Source organism: Aquarana catesbeiana, linkage group LG02 (genome assembly GCF_042186555.1).
Source record: "Aquarana catesbeiana isolate 2022-GZ linkage group LG02, ASM4218655v1, whole genome shotgun sequence".
NCBI lineage: Eukaryota > Metazoa > Chordata > Amphibia > Anura > Ranidae > Aquarana > Aquarana catesbeiana.
In genome coordinates this window covers 666,384,168-666,401,912 of record NC_133325.1, presented here as the reverse complement: position 1 = coordinate 666,401,912, position 17,745 = coordinate 666,384,168, and the positions used below count along the sequence as shown (strand labels likewise).

Here is a 17,745-nt window from a genome sequence, read left to right as displayed (position 1 = left end):
AATATATTGTCTTCAAGGATGGTTATTGTCTCCTACTGTGGGGACTGCAGATATAAACTACCAGAATACTTGTCACTGCTTTTGTTTATTTGGGGTGAACTCTTTGTAATGCCCTGGGTCTAACATATGGAGCCTTTTCAGAGGATTGTGGAGAATGCTGGCTAAGGGCAGGCTGTGGAAGTCAGCTGGTAGATTGGTCTGCATATGATTTCTGTAATTGTTTTTTTAACATTTCTTGAAAAAGTTGATGGGGAGGAAAGTTACATTGTTTCACTTTAAACTACATTTCCAAAAAAAAAAAAAAAAAGTGTATTAAGAAATCTTCTAAAAGCTATAACGCAGAACTTCCCACTTTTTTACTAAAATTCATATCAGGATTCAGAGATGTGAAATCATCTAACACTGGTTTTTAAACGGTTAAAAAAAAAAAAAATTATATATATATATATATATATATATATATATATATATATATATATATATATATATATATATATATATATATATATAATAATATAATTTATTTCTCTTTTTTACTTCACTTGCCTTTCCTGTGTCCTGTTCCTGGTTTCCCTTGAAGGCATTAGTGACGTAGCCTCAACCACACAGATGGCACCATCACTGGAGATTTTCTGCCTAAGTTGCGAGATCTTGCAGTATTTTCATACTTTCCACACGCTATATGAAGTGCATGATGTCATGCACCTTATCTTGCGCATGTACCATATATTTGTTAACCGCATTGGTTGTTTAAAAAAATGTAAAAGAAAAAAAAAATAGGTGAATTTAATGTTGTACAGCAGAAGTGCAAATGCGCAAGTCGAGCATGACATCATGCGCTCCATCTCATGTGTGCATATTATAACATACATTTTCAAAATGGGAGCAGGGCCAGCCTAAAAAACACACACTAGAAAAGAAAAGCAGTATGGTAATAGTACAAAGTATTGGATAATTTTGCCATTTTTGTAGGGGGTGGGGGGGTTGTCCCAAGAGACTCTCTATTCCCTAACACTGTATTATTCTGTAGCTTAAAATATGGAAGCCATTACATTTTTGACTTTCTATCATTTTGTGTTTTAATCTTATGCTATGACTTTTTATTTTCTGCAAATCTTTTAACATGCAGTGTGACTGACCTCTTGTGGATACAGCTAGTAATAAAATTCTTGTTAGACAGGAAAACACTTTTGTGCCCTGTTAGAGAACATGAACTGTTTAATGCAGTTAAAACAGTGACTGTATCCCACAGATGACATGGTAAGGCATAAATAATGAAATGCTCCTATATTTTTATATATATTCCCAAAAGCGTATATTTTTGTTGCCATGTAGGCGGTTTCAGTCAACACAGATGAAGCAAGAGTGAAATTTAGGAATGGATCATTCCTTCAGTACAGCCAACTTCTAATTGCTACTGGCAGCAGGTAAAAAGAAAAACCATACAATTTATATATGCTCATATATGCTCATGTATGTATATTTGTATATGTGTTTTTATATATTTTGTCTTACAAAAAAAATGCAGGTGCTTGATATTTTTTTTTTTTCATTTTATAAAATAATAAAACCCATGTCACTTGTCTTTAAACTTAAAGCATTCAAACTAAAAATGCATTTTTATTTTAAGAAATCAATAAACCTGAACTGTAAAATAAGCAAATACAGTCTAAATACAAGAGACATATAGTATCTCACAAAAGTGAGTACAACCCTCACATTTTTGTAAATATTTTATTATATCTTTTCATGTGACAACATGTTATACAAGCTGTACACTCACTACTTTACATTGTAGCAAAGTGTCATTTCTTCAGTGTTGTCACATGAAAAGATATAATAAAATATTTACAAAAAAGTGAGGGGTGTACTCACTTTTGTGAGATACTGTATATATTGTGTGTATTTTTCCTTGAATCTAGGAGTACTTTGAGTACTGTATTTCTCCCAGATCTGTGCAGTAATCCAGTGTGAAGCTTTGCCTCTGTGCAGGAATTTCCTGTAGTAAAGACCAGTCACCACTACTCTCTCCTTGTGTAGGATTGCTGGTCTTGTCTCCGCCACTCCTGTAGTTTTCTGCAGGTAGCTTGTAGAGGGTGGAGCTCCTGGGCTCCTCCCACAGTTCCACTTTCTGCACAGGCTATGTACAGCATAGTATCAATGACACTGCTATATTTACAAGATAGTCACTGGGCTTGCAATGGTGTTTGGTGCTCACAAATTGGATTTATATCCTCTGTGTCTATTGAGGAATTTGTTAAAATAAGTTTTGTGCCCCGAGTTCAGCTTTAAAGAAAACCTTTGAAAAATAGAACGGTTACTGTTGCTGACTACTTTTAAAAATACTACTAGCCTGGCCATCACTGGCTGATTTTACTTGTTTTGGGTCAGTGCCTAGTTCACACTAATAGCTTTTTCGTTCAACCCAGAGAGTTGAAACTGACAGCTCCAGTCGGAGCTGGTGTACTAACAGTCAGACGTTAGTACAGCGATCTCTCCCCGCTGAGCTGTTGTGTTCTGACAGGAGGACGGCCCCCTGCCAGAACATGCTTCTGGCTGAGAGTGCTGATCGGGAGCTGATTGGCTGCTGGTTTTCCAGCATGCTCGTCTGACAAACTGCTGGCTTCTGTCTGACCGGCTGACACACGGGCTGAGTGTTGGCCCTTTTTTATTGAACCAGTCCGATGTCTCCTGACATTCAGCCCGTGTGTACAACGCATTAGCGTATGGAAGCAATTAGCTTGGGAACCAGCTAACTCGCATATTCAGAAGCTGAGGCAAATAATAGTAGCCTCCATATTTTTATCAGCTGTAAGTGATACCGAATGCAGGTCTCCTGCTGCAACAGGGATGACCAAATCGGTGGGCTACACTTCAGGAAACTGGAATCAGGCTGAGTATGAATAAAATAAAATTTAATAATCCACACAACACCTGTTCAACACCAACTGACCAAAAAACACAGCAAAAAAACAGAAAATTGTATCATACTTACCGTAATTTTCCTTTCCTGACGCCAATCCATGGCAGCATACTAGTGATAGGCTCCGCCTTTCTTCCCTCCCTCAGGACCAATGAAATAGCATAAATTAAAGGCCAGTTAGGCCCCTCCCCATTCTTCGTAATTAGCTAGATACCGAAACGCACAAGGGTGGGTCTGTATGCTGCCATGGATTGGCGTCAGGAAAGGAAAATTACGGTAAGTATGATACAATTTTCAGTTTTCCTGACGCCACCATGGCAGCATACTAGTGATACATATCCTAGCTGACAGGGTGGGTTCTACTTAAACCAAAATAATTATTTTATATATATTATATATATATTTAAATGGGACAGAAGACTGAACAGTCATTCCTCTGAAGCCCACTGATGACAAGGCACCCAGATCTATTCTGTAAAGGTTGAAAAGGTATGCTGGGAAAAGCATGCCACTTTCCTGTAGAATGAATCCATAGATGCTTTCAACTGGGCCGCCTATGAAGCCTCAAACCCTCTGGAAGAGGATGCATCCTACCACTGAAGGAGGCTCACGTCCCATTTCCCATCTGCACAACCAATCTTGCTAAAGTCCAGGAGGCAACTTCTCTTGCCTGATGAATTCCATCTGGAACAGTGAAAGACTTATCATATTGACAGCTTCCAGAGGAATTTCATTACGAGAGAAGTTGGGGAAAAATATATACAGTAGGCTTAATTGCAGTTTCATGGAGAAACTCAGTTTCTGTTCTCTGCTTTGGGGAACGGAAACCGAGTTGGACCTCTTCTTAAATTGGCACTTGCTGTGAGAAGCAAAGAAGCCTGTCTGTGGTAGGCCACCTGTGGACAAGCCTCCCCCTCATGCTCTGGCAAGCTTGCATGATGGATAGTATGTCCGTGTATTGCAGTCCCCTAGGAGGTATATTGCTTCCGGAATTTGCTGGTGATCTTCCTACCCAGACATTCTGGGTTCTACATCTCTCAATAGCATATTGCCGCAAGATCCTCCCTGGAGCTGAAAATACGCAATTGCTGTCCTGTTGCTCAACCGCAAGATGACTTGTCACCCTTGATTCTGTGTAGCAAGGTCAAAGTGATAAAAAAAAGGCTGCCTGACCTTCCAGTGTTTTCGAGGCTACCTCCCTTGGCTAGCAATCTCCACTTGCATTGACCGACAGACCCTCGCAGTGCGCCTTCCTAGCTATCTTGCCGATTTAATTCATCACATTGATCCAGTCAGCTGGTTCGTGACATCCTCAACGTCCTTCCTTCACCGCGGAGCGCTATACATGCTGCGTGACACTGACCATAGCTGCCAACACGGTGGTCCCCACCCTAAATGTTGAGGGTCTTTTGTATGGGTGGTGACTGATACTTGAACCGTGGAGAAATGGGACGACCAGCTGAGAGATGGACAGCCACAGAAAGACAGAGAAGAGGAAAAATAGATAAGGCAACAGCGACTTTGCTTCTCCCTCTAATAATGTATATCTAAATATATACATCTACACACTCTCTCCTTCCCCCCCCCTTTTTTTTTAAAACAATATGCATGCATATATAAATACATGCACATACCGCTCCATATAACCCCCCCCCACACACACACACACATACATACCAACCAACATAAGAACACACACATGTATACACAAACATATACATGAACATATATACATACCGCAGAGGGTCAGCCTGGGGAAGGGTCAAGAAAGGATTAATTGAAGAGGGCAGATATTTCTCAGACCTGTTAATTGTCAGCTGGGCTGAAAGTCTCAGAGAGAAGCTGTTTGAGTAGGAGAGAGAGACACAGCAGCATGCTGTGTGAAAACATCCATTGCTGGATGGTGTGCTGGGTGAGCTTAACCACATAAAGACTGTAGCTCTGATTGGAGCCATGAACTATTATCTATAAGCCTGTGTGCTGCTGAACTGTGAGCTGTACCTGTGTGCACAACCGTGTGACAAGACAAGTCTGTCTTATCTTATGTTTATTTTGCCATTTTGCTGAATAAAGCCACTTTTGTTTAAATGGACTGTCTCTGAGCCAGCTGTCCACCCCTCCGATCCCCTACAATACACACATCCATATATATACACACACACACACACATACATATATATATACACATATATACATACATATACACACACATACATACACACATACACATATACATACACACACATACCCACCTGCCCCAAACCTATACATACACAACTTACAAGCATAAGCTATACCTACAGCCGGCCTAGGACAGCAAAGGGCAGAGAACCTGTCTAGGGGGAGTAATGTACCCAGACCAGTGCCACTGCAAGAGGAAAAGAACAGGAGGTGCAGAAAATGAGAAAATTACAGGAGACAAACAAAGGCAAAGGTAAGAAGGATGCAAAGCTGGCCTCCCCAAATCCAACAAGCTTTGCAGACACCAACCTTAAAGGCAGATTTCATTCCTAAATAGGAAAAACTGCTCAGCTCCATCGAGACCCACAGAAGGAGCTCCCAAGCTACTCTGGCGCTTTTAGCAGCCTGATACTGGGACTTCGTACTTGGAGAGGCTTAACCCAGCCGGCAGCTGCCTGGAGGCAGAGGGGGAACATAGTACTGCTTACTCTTCACTGGTACGTGGAGGTATGAGGACAAAAAGAAGAACGGGGCGGGGCCTAACTGGCCTTTAATTTATGCTATTTCATTGGTCCTGAGGGAGGGGAGAAAGGCGGAGCCTATCACTAGTATGCTGCCATGGTGGCGTCAGGAAAAAAAACTAAACATGACAGTGAAGCAAAACCAACAACCTATAATACACTATATACAAATTGGAGAGAATATCACATAAATAGGGCATAACTAGGACTGGCAATGGGGAAAGGGGAGCAGAGATGGGGTAACAGAATACTGGATGCAAGCTACAGGATCAAGATAATGGGCAAGTAGGTAAAACACTGAAGCACTGATAAAAATCAAAGGAGGGGTTATATACCTTACCAGCAGTCAGCATCAGGTGGAGCCTAATTACTGGGATCTGTTAGCTGCTGGGAGACATCTGCTGGTGGCCACCAGAACTGTGCCCTTCAGCTCTAGAAACTGCAGTGTCGTCAGCAGGTGATCCAGTTCTTGACAGAACAAATAGAAAAAAAATAGGGAAAATAATGTTTTCTTAACCACTTAATGACCGCCTCCTGTAGATTTACTGCTACAGGGAGGCCGTTTTGTGTGTGTGTGTGTGTATGTATTTATACACAGTTTCTGTGATGTAAAAAAATGAGACAAAGATAAATCATTTGAGAACTTTTTCCACCTTTTTAATATGACCTATAAACTGTACAACTCAATTGAAAAACAAACTGAAATCTTTTGGGGGGTGAAATAAAAAAAAATAAAAAAAATAACGTGGTTGCATAAGTGGGGCTGTAGCTGTGTTTAGAATTAACCACTTCAGCCCCGGAAGGTTTTACTCCCTTGATGACCAGAGCATTTTTTGCGATTCGGCTCTGCGTTGTTTTAACTGACAATTGCGTGGTCGTGCTATGCTGTACCCAAACAAAATTGACGTCCTTTTTTCCCCCACAAATAGAGCTTTCTTTTGGTGGTATTTGATCACCTCTGCGGTTTTTATTTTTTGCGCTATAAACAAAAGAGTGACAATTTTGAAAAGAACACTATCTTTTACTTTTTGCTATAATAAATATCCCAAATTTAAAAAAAAACAAACATTTTTTCCTCCGTTTAGGCCGATACGTATTCTTCTACATATTTTTGGTAAAAAAATCGCAATAAGCGTATATTGATTGGTTTGCGCAAAAGTTATAGCGTCTACAAAATAGGGAATAGATTTATGGCATTTTTATTTATTTATTTATTTATTTTACTAGTAATGGCGGTGATCAGCGATTTTTATCGGGACTGGGATATTGTGGCGGACAGATCAGACATTTTTGACCCATTTTTGGGATCAAAAAATATGGCTATAAAAATGCACTGATTACTGTATAAATGTCACTGGTAGGGAAGGGGTTAACACTACGGGGCGATCAAGGGGTTAACTGTGTTCCCTAGGTGTGTTCTAACTGTGGTGGGATGGGACTGACTAGGAGGAGAGAGATCAGTGTTCATACTTAGTATGAACACACGATCTCTCTCCTCTCCCCTGAGAGAACCGGGATCTGTGTGTTTACACAGTGAATGCTGTCACGAGCAATCGCGGGTGCCCGGAGGTCATCACACGCGCGCCCCCTAGTGGTAGAAGCATCAGAGGGATCTCATTGTTAAAATTTATCAGTCAGGAGAAGGGTACAAAGGATTTCCAAGGCATTAGATATGCAAAGGAACACAGTAAAGACAGTTGTCAAGTGGAGAAAATATGGCACAAAAGCGACATTACCGAGAACTGGACGTCCCTCCAAAATTGATGAAAAGATGAGAAGAAAACTGGTAAGGGAGGCTGTCAAGAGGCCTACAGCAACATTAAAGGAGCTGCAGGAATATTTGGCAAGTACTGGCTGTGTGGTACATGTGACAACAATATCCTGTATTCTTCATATTCTGGGCAATGCGGTAGAATGGCAAGACTGAAGAATGAAGAAAAACATCCCAGCCCGGCTAAATTTTGCAAAAACACATCTGAAGTCTCCCAAAAGCATGTGGGAAAATGAGTTATGGTCTGATGAACTCATAATTTTTGGCCATAATTCCAAAAAATATGTTTGGTGCAAAAACACTGCACATCATCAAAAGAACACCATACCCACAATGAAGCATGGTGGTGGCAGCATCATGCTTTGGGGCTGTTTTTCTTCAGCTGGAACAGGGGCCTTATTCAAGGTAGAGGGAATTATGAACAGTTCCAAATACCAGTCAATAACGGCACAAAACCTTCAGGCTTCTGCTAGAAAGCTGAACATGAAGAGGAACTTCATCTTTCAGCATGAAAACGACCTGAAGCAAACATCCAGATCAGCAAAGGAATGGCTTCACTGGAAGATGATTAAAGTTTTGGAATGGCCCAGACCTGAATCCCATTGAAAAATCTGTGGGGTGATCTGAAGAGGGCTGTGCACAGGAGATGCCCTCGCAATCGGACAGATTTGGAGTGTTTTTGCAAAGAATGGGCAAATATTGTCAAGTCAAGATGATAGACTCATACCCAAAAAGACTGAGTGTTGTAATAAAATCAAAAGGTGCTTCAACAAAGTATTAATTTAAGGGTGTGCACACTTATGCAACCATATTATTTTATTTTTTGATTTTTACTTACCTCCACCTAAAAGATTTCAGTTTGTTGTTCTGAGTTGTACAGTTTATAGGTCACATTAAAGGTGGAAAAAGTTCTGAAATGATTTATAATTGTCTCATTTTTTTTTTATATCACAGAAACCTGACATTTTAACAGGGATGTGTAGATATTTATATTTTGTGTACACACACACACAAAATACATATATTTTGTGTGTGTATATGTGATTCTGCATTTCTGGGTAGAGGGCACACACGTGCCGACCACTGAGTCCTGGCCAATAATTGACTGCCCAGTGTCATTAGTACAGTGACAGTGCATGTAATTATCATCAATGGTGGAGAAGGACCTAGGAGTTCTGGTAGATCATAAGCTTAATAATAGCATGCAATGCCAAGCTGTGGTTTCAATGGTGGCGAAGGATCTGGGAGTTCTGGTAGATCATAAGCTTAATAATAGCATGCAATGCCAAGCTGTGGTTTCAAAAGCGAGCAAAGTCCTTTCTTGTATTAAGAGGTATAGACTCCAGAGAGATTTTGCCCCTGTACAAATCATTAGTAAGACCTCATCTGGAATATGCAGTTCAGTTTTGGGCTCCACTTCACAAAAAGAATATCGGGGAACTGGAAAAAGTGCAGAGAAGGACAACCAAACTGATAAGAGGCATGGTGGAGCTCGGCTATGAGGAAAGATTAGAGAAAATTAATTTATTCTCATGAGAAGAGGAGATTAAGGGGGGATATGATCTACATGTATAAATGCAAAAGGGGTCCATATAGTGAACTTGGTGTTGAGTTTTTCACTTTAAGGTCATCACAGAGGACAAAGGGGTACTCTTTGCGTCTTTCATCTCCAAATTCATCTCCAAATACGGAAAGGTTTCTTCACAGTAAGCTGTGAAAATGTGGAATAGACTCCCTCAAGAGCTGGTTCTGGCCAGCTCAGTAGATTGCTTTAAAAAGACCTGGATTCTTTCCTAAATGTACATAATATAACTGGGTACTAACATTTTATAGGTAAAGTTGATCCAGGGAATATCCGATTTTGGCTCTCGGGGGATCAGGAAGAATTTTATTCCCCTGCTGTAGCAAATTGAATCATGCTTTGCTGGGGTTTTTCGCCTTCCTCTGGATCAACTGTGGGTATAAAACTGTGTATATGGGATTGTATGATTTCTCTTTTATTGGTTGAACTAGATGGACTTGTGTCTTTTTTTTTTTTTTCCATATAACTTTCACACAAACCAATCTATATACACTTATTGGGATTTTTTTTTTTTTTTACCAAAGACATGTAGTAGAATACATTTTGGCCAAAATTTTATTAAATTCGATTTTGGGATATTTTTTTTTTTGTTAGCAGAAAGTAAAAAAGTTTTTTTTTTTTTTTGCAAAATTGTTGGTATTTTTTTCGTTTATATAATAAAAAAAAACAAAAAAACTGGTGATCAAATACCACCAAAAGAAAGCGCTCATTGTGTGAAAAAAAACAAAAAACATACCTTTTGTTTGGGTACATCATCGCATGGCCGTGCAATTGTCAGTTAAATTAGCGCAGTGCCGCATAGCAAAAAATGGCCTGGTCACGAAGGGGGTAAAAACCTTCCAGAGCTGAAGGGGTTGATTTTGAACAGGACTAAAACATCGTTTTTAATAAAACTTTAAAATTTTTTTTTTTTAGTTGGGTATATATGAAATATTTAACAGGAATATTTCATACCTACAATGGTGGGTGGTGGAGCTTTTCATATGTTGGCCAAGCGAATTTTGCTAGCTAATCTGCACCCTGCATTAAATGTCTGTTTACAACATTAATATTTTATTCATATTTATCTGTTCTATGAATTATAAAACATCAGTTTAAAAACACAAAAAATGCGATCTCTTGTCACCTGATCTTGTACGGTATCAAGTTCTTTGATGCTTGTGGGTTAAGGTAGGGTATTCCCCTGTCTGGTCCTTATCTATTTTTTGACCATAACAAAGAACTTTTCCCCTACTCTTGGTATGGCTATGAAAATCACAGCTCTGCTGTAAGTTGAAATTTCTGGTTCATCCCTGTTGAGTGAATTGTCTATATATTCTCAAGGCGACTCCACTAGGAAGCCGCAGTAATGCTATAGTTAATATCTTTGTAAAGTATTTACTGATTAGTGGGTGTTTGTACTGTGTAGATCAATTTGAGTAAACATCCCCTGTGCTGTCACTGCGCATGTTGGGTGTGCCTGGCGGGCCTTATCAATGCCCTTAGCAGTCAGCTAGCTCAGTGGTCATCAACCCTGATCTCAGGGCCCACTAACAGGCCAGGTTTGCAAGATAACTGAAATACATCACAGGTAATATCATTTGCTGCTCAGTGATTGCAGCATTCCAGTCTGCATCTCCCCAAGGTAATACATAAAACCTGGCCTGTTAGTTGGCCCTGTGGACAGGGTTGATGACCACTGATCTAGCTGATACAGTGAAGTTTCCAGCAGTGGATCTGGTCTGTACACAGAGCCTGTGAATGTGTTGAAATGCTGTAGGAACAGGAGACTCATGCAGATGCACCCCTCCCCTAGAATAAGTAGTGATGGTGGGTTCCTAATGTGGAGCTCAGTCAGAGCTCTGTTTCTTACGCCCATCTTCAGTAAGTGCACCTGACTTCCTTGGGCAAGTGCCTGGTGCAGAGACGGGTGCTGTTATACTGTACAAATGAATTCTTCATCTTCTGCTGTGCAGCATTGGGGGGAAAGTGAGGAAGCAGGCTCTGGATCTATAGCACTTGTAAAAATGAGACAAAGTTCTACATGCACTTTGTCCCCTAGGGGACAGGAGGAATAAAATATATTTATGGTGATTGCAAAGTAGGTGGGGATCTTGTCATATTAACCTGGCACTATCCCCTAAAACACCAAATGGAAAAATGTGAACTTCCCATGTGCCCCCAGAAAAAGGAGGGGGGTTGATAGGACCAGGGGAATTTTAATGTGCTACAAAATCAAAAAAGTAGATATCCATAAACCTAAACTTTTATTTTGTTTATTAAAAGCGGTAAAGAAAAAAAAAAAAAAAACTATATCAGCTACAATGAAGTATTCAAGTATACAGTGGGGATGGAAAGTATTCAGACCCCCTTAAATGTTTCACTCTTTGTTATATTGCAGCCATTTGCTAAAATCATTTAAGTTCATTTTTTTCCTCATTAATGTACACACGGCACCCCATATTGACAGAAAAACACAGAATTGTTGACATTTTTGCAGATTTATTAAAAAAGAAAAACTGAAATATCACATGGTCCTAAGTATTCAGACCCTTTGCTTTGACACTCATATATTTAACTCAGGTGCTGTCCATTTCTTCTAATCATCCTTGGGATGGTTCTACACCTTCATTTGAGTCCAGCTGTGTTTGATTATGCTGATTGGACTTGATTAGGAAAGCCACACACCTGTCTATATAAGACCTTACAGCTCACAGTGCATGTCAGAGCAAATGAGAATCATGAGGTCAAAGGAACTGCCTGAAGAGCTCAGAGACAGAATTGTGGCAAGGCACAGATCTGGCCAAGGTTACAAAAAAAATTCTGCTGCACTTAAGGTTCCTAAGAGCACAATGGCCTCCATAATCCTTAAATGGAAAACGTTTGGGACGACCAGAACCCTTCCTAGAGCTGGCCGTCTGAGCTAAACTGAGCTATCGGGGGAGGAGAGCCTTGGTGAGAGAGGTAAAGAAGAACCCAAAGATCACTGTGGCTGAGCTCCAGAGATGCAGTCGGGAGATGGGAGAAAGTTGTAGAAAGTCAACCATCACTGCAGCCCTCCACCAGTCGGGGCTTTATGGCAGAGTGGCCCTACGGAAGACTCTCCTCAGTGCAAGACACATGAAAGCCCGCATGGAATTTGCTAAAAAACACTTGAAGGACTCCAAGATGGTGAGAAATAAGATTCTCTGGTCTGATGAGACTAAGATAGAACTTTTTGGCCTTAATTCTAAGCGGTATGTGTGGAGAAAACCAGGCACTGCTCATCACCTGTCCAATACAGTCCCAACAGTGAAGCATGGTGGTGGCAGCATTATGCTGTGGGGGTGTTTTTCAGCTGCAGGGACAGGACGACTGGTTGCATTTGAGGGAAAGATGAATGCGGCCAAGTACAGGGATATCCTGGACGAAAACCTTCTCCAGAGTGCTCAGGACCTCAGACTGGGCCTTCCGACAAGACAATGACCCTAAGCACACAGCTAAAATAACGAAGGAGTGGCTTCATAACAACTCCGTGACAGTTCTTGAATGGCCCAGCCAGAGCCCTGACTTAAACCCAATTGAGCATCTCTTGAGAAACCTAAAAATGGCTGTCCACGAACGTTTACCATCCAACCTGACAGAACTGGAGAGGATTTGCAAGAAGGAATGGCAGAGGATTCCCAAATCCAGGTGTGAAAAACTTGTTGCATCTTTCCCAAAAAGACTCATGGCTGTATTAGATCAAAAGGGTGCTTCTACTAAATACTGAACAAAGGGTCTGATACTTAGGACCACGTGATATTTCAGTTTTTCTTTTTTAATAAATCTGTAAAAAATGTCAACAATTCTGTGTTTCTCTGTCAATATGGGGTGCTGTGTGTACATTAATGAGGAAAAAAATTAACTTAAATGATTTTAGCAAATGGCTGCAATATAACAAAGAGTGAAACATTTAAGGGGGTCTGAATACTTTCAGTCCCCACTGTACATCTAAACATTCATAAGGGAGGATAAGTGAATCGATGCGTTTCGCTTGAAAAAGCTTCCTATGGATCCACTAAATTTATGGCGACTCTTATTTAACATTATGCCATTAAAAATTAGTAAAAAATGATTGATTAGTCTTTACATTTCTGGTCCCACATATCTTGTGTATATTTTATGTTGTCTCTGGCAACTGCTGGGCCACTGAGATTCCATTTTGTTCCTGTGCTCCATGCAATCTGACAAGGCCTGTGGCATTAGCAATACCCATCAGAGGTGGTTTCGCTACTGTTTAGTTAGGTTGCACTTGATTTGTACACATGGCATCACAGGTTGCCCCTTGACAGAGCAGAATGAGCGCAGAAGCAAGATTGTCTTGCACTGACCAGTTGCTTGAGACTTATCTTGGGAGCCAATACAGAAAGCCTCTTTGTGTTTTATACTAGTACACTATCGTTGCTTAGAATGTTAAAAATGGAACACAACTGTATCTGTATTGCTTTGTGATATAGTTTTTGTTTCATTTTCTTTAGCTCGCTTTTTATTGTTCATGATTGCTACATTTGTGTGTGGGGAAAATATTAGCTAGGAGCTTTTGTCTTTCCCAGAAAGATTAGGTTTCAGATGTTTTTTTTTTTGTTTTTTTTTTAACAAATGATATTGATAGAATCGTATTCCAAATTAAGAAAGGCTGTAATGTGTTTTTTTTATATACAGTGTCTATATAAATTTCCTTTTAGGTGGAAAATGGACTGAGAATTACACAAAAAATATCAAGCTGATTCTGTACATGTTTATTGAGTGGACGTATTGATTGTCTCACACAGTCTCTACTTATTACTCAGTTTTTCTTCATTTCCCTTCACGACTTGTTATCTTCTGCTTTTTCCTTGTTTTTTCACACAAATGCAACTCTCTTCAGATGGATTTTTTTGATACTGTATATTTTCAAGCACTTCTCTAGCTAGGATAAAACCTATATGCATCAGCTGATTATTTATCTATGGGGGCACACTTTTTGTTCCTTAGTACAGGCATTATTATTATTATTTTATTAGCATTTTAATAAAAATAAAATAACATTACACAGTAGTGAGAATAGTATTGCAAATGAGCAGAATAATTATGGTTGACATCATTTCACTGGGCAGGCAAACACCAGCATCTTAACTTTGTCCAAGACTACCAATTCCAAGATCCTTAAATAGAAGCATTTGGGACTGGCAGACCTCCGTGAATCTTGGTGGTCATGCAAGGATTTGGGCTGTCACTCCTCTGACTCATTAACCACTTCTAGTCTGGGCCAATTCTGACATTTTTTCATTTTCAATGGTTTTTATTCAGAATTTTTAAAATATACAAAGTCAGCCATAGCCGTTATGACAATAAACAGTCATTGGCTGTAAACCAGGGTATAGATGTTTGCGACAGTTAAGAGTACATACTCCCATCAAACATAATACATCGCCATTTACATTATGAATTTTGACATTTTTCACATACATGTTTAAAATCTGCAAATTTTTATTTTTTTGCTAGAAAAATTTCTAGAACCTCCAAACAGTATATATTTTTTTGAAAGCAGAGACTCTGTAGAATAAAATGTTGGTCGTTGCAGTTTTTTATGCCATTTTATCAATCTGAATTCAATCAAATTTCAGGAAAAATATACTTAACTGCATTTTAGTGTAAACAATATAATGCCTGAATTTTTGGTAAAATATAAAAGATGATGTTGGGTAGAGTAACTGGATACCAAACCTGTCAAGTGAAAAATTAAAAAGGTCCTGCGCTTATGCCACTATTATGGTGTTCCTACTCCTTGGAATTCTATGTTGTCTTGACGCTCTTACTCAAATTGTGCACTCACTAGACCTCAATGACCCTCTTAACTTAATAAGTGGGTCCACAATAGCTAGATATATGCTGTCCTTCCTGTCAGCCTTCCAGCCTTCTAAGTCACCGCCTTCCAGCTTCTGATCTTTGCACCCTTTAATCCTCCAAATACATTTTGGCCATCACGAATAAACATTAGAACAGAAAACCATAGTGCAGTCATTTTTATTGCAATAGTAAAAATAAAAACACTTCCAAGTGTGCACTTACTTTAAAATACAAATGGCAGCATTCAATATGGTTACTTTCCCACATGGATCCAAGATGGCCACTGCTGACCTAGTTCCTGTTCACTTCCTGCATGTGTTTCACAAACCAGAAGTGATGTAGGCGGAAATGACATTACAATGACCAGTCCCAATATGTTTCGACCAATTGTCTAAGTCAAGGAGGGATGTCAGCGGTGGCCATCCTGGATCCATGTGGTAGAGTAACCATATTGAATTGGAAGCTGCGCTAAAAAAACAGGCAGAAGGCAAAATATTGGTCACCAGTATTGCTGGTGGCCTTCCTGTAGCTGATCTTTCCCCCATTACTGACTAACCATACCTTGCATTGATGTAGATCGGGATGGGCTAATATAGAGCATGATGAAGACACATGATAAAGACTTAATCAAACAGTGGACTTTTAATGTACCGGACACAATTGGACAATTTTTTGAATACTATAATTACAATTAATACATGATAAAATGAAAATAGAAAGTGTATTGCTCACAATATAAATCATATCCAATTGCCTTGCTATTTAAAATTGTCTCAACCTGCACCTGTCTACTTTAACAACATTTATATAAATTCATAATAAATGATAATCCTGTACATCATGATAACATTGCTAAATATTATGATTAGACAAGACAGGTGAAGGGATGGAGACTAGGATAACCATGCCTTGTCCAGCACATGTCTTTGTCTGGAGGCAGCCATATTGGTAGGAGCATGCATAAAAACAAAATAATCTGTCAATAATAAAATGTCAATTTATTATACAAGAATTGACACATACAAATAAAAATTATTTGGCTGTCAAGCCGGTTAATTACATTTGTCAGCATAAAATATGCATCAAGCTGATATATTTCCAATGCATACTTCACACAGCCAAAATAATTCCAGTTAAAAAGAAGGATGCATCTTGTAACTCAACGCGTTTCGTGAATACAGTTTAACTTCTTGAGGAGTAGATGTCTCCAACAACAAATCTCTAAACTAAATAACAGATGCATAAATTATATTAAAGCACTCCGTAGGAATGCGTGGGTTACCAACACTATGCATATTGATGTCCTAAAAAATCCAGGACTTAAAAACCAGCTTGAAGCTTGACCAAACATGACACCTCCAATTGGCAACCGCTGCTCAGTGTCTGACCCGGGAGTAGCAGAAGAGAACCAGGACACCCAATGGGAGACATCGAGGGGCCGCACAAGAGAGTATATGGCTGGTATAGAGAGATACAAAATACCAAGAACCAAACCTATGAAAAAGGAAGTATATAAAGTGAAGCTAAATTAAGAGTTTGCTAAGTACCTTTAAGTGCTACCAACATAAAAAAGAAGATATTTCAATTTTATTAGGGGTGAGATTGATCTGTATATACTAAAGGGGTACTGCACAGTGGTACATTTATAGAAGGAAACTGGAAAAGTACGAAGTAGAGAGAAGAAACGAACAGCTTTTAAGTAAAAGCCACCATGCCTCTCTTTTAGCTTGAATACAAGATCGCCTCATGGGTTAAACCTGAGGTGGGATCTGGATTTACACTTGCATTAACCACATGGCGACCAGGGCACGACGATGTACAGCTGCAATAAAAAGTATGTGAACCCTTTTGGAATGATATGGATTTCTGCACAAATTGGTCATAAAATGTGAGCTGATTTTCATCTAAGTCACAACAATAGACAATCCCCGTCTGCTTAAACTAATAACACACAAAGAATTAAATGGTACCCCTGCAGGGGTGATTATTTCTGGTGAGTGGGGGAGCATTGGGGGGTGAGCACTTCAAGTCACTACCTGAATCAAACGCACAGAAGTCACTGGTGTATGCCCTCAAGGGTGAAATAAACAGTATATACACTGAACTTATTTTTCCCATCTGCTTAAAAACTCTTTTACATGGATTATACATATATATAAACAAACTGTTTAGAAATGAACCATCACCTGCTATAATATACAAGAGACTGGAAACAATCTTTTATGCATGATATTTTTGGGATTGTATATGTATTGTATTTAATGCTCAGGGAGCGATTTATAATTTACTTCATTAAGTTTTTCACACTCATAATTAATTTTATTTTTAGCAGGCGCTCACTGTCACAATATTTTTGAATCTTGGGGTTAGATACTACCCTATTTTACATTTTGCAATGATTATGGGATTGGCAAAACAGATATTACACTGACACTTTTTACTCACTTATGTTCTTCATCAAATATCAACAAAATATTTTTCCTTGGCGCCATTTTGTCCCAAAACTTTTGAACTTTGGGATCAACTTCAATTTAATTAATTGCATAGTATATAGAATCATTTGTTTTCACTTTAGTCAGCACATTTTTACATGACAGACAATATATTCTCACTGGGGTGATCTAAACAATATATATTAAGCAGTAATTAATACTTTTTAAATCACTGGTGGTTTTATTTTATTTTATTTTAATCTTCCGTTTTTTTCCTATTATAGGGTCTTCTCTATCTTTAGACCGTTATACGGCATCTAGTGATGGAGTTCTTACATGTCATAATCATTTGAATTTAGTGTGTAGTTTATGACATCCGTACCGACAATTAATTAACATAGAGGGCAGCGCCTTTTATATCTCCTTATTATCTATCTATATATCAGCCTAAACTGAGAATTTTTTTAAAATATTTTTTGGGGGATATTTATTATAGCAAAAAAGTA

General features: G+C 39.1%; 1 protein-coding gene across 3 annotated transcripts in view; it reads left to right on the top strand.

Moving 5' to 3' along the window:
• The window catches only part of LOC141128963 (apoptosis-inducing factor 3-like), a 241,227-nt gene that overhangs the window by 96,606 nt on the left and 126,876 nt on the right, over positions 1 to 17,745 (top strand). For all 3 annotated transcript variants that reach the window (XM_073616628.1, XM_073616627.1, XM_073616629.1), the window contains exon 9: positions 1,336 to 1,427. In XM_073616628.1, coding sequence (XP_073472729.1) covers positions 1,336 to 1,427 — 92 coding nt within the window. The remainder of the gene's footprint in view (positions 1 to 1,335; positions 1,428 to 17,745) is intronic.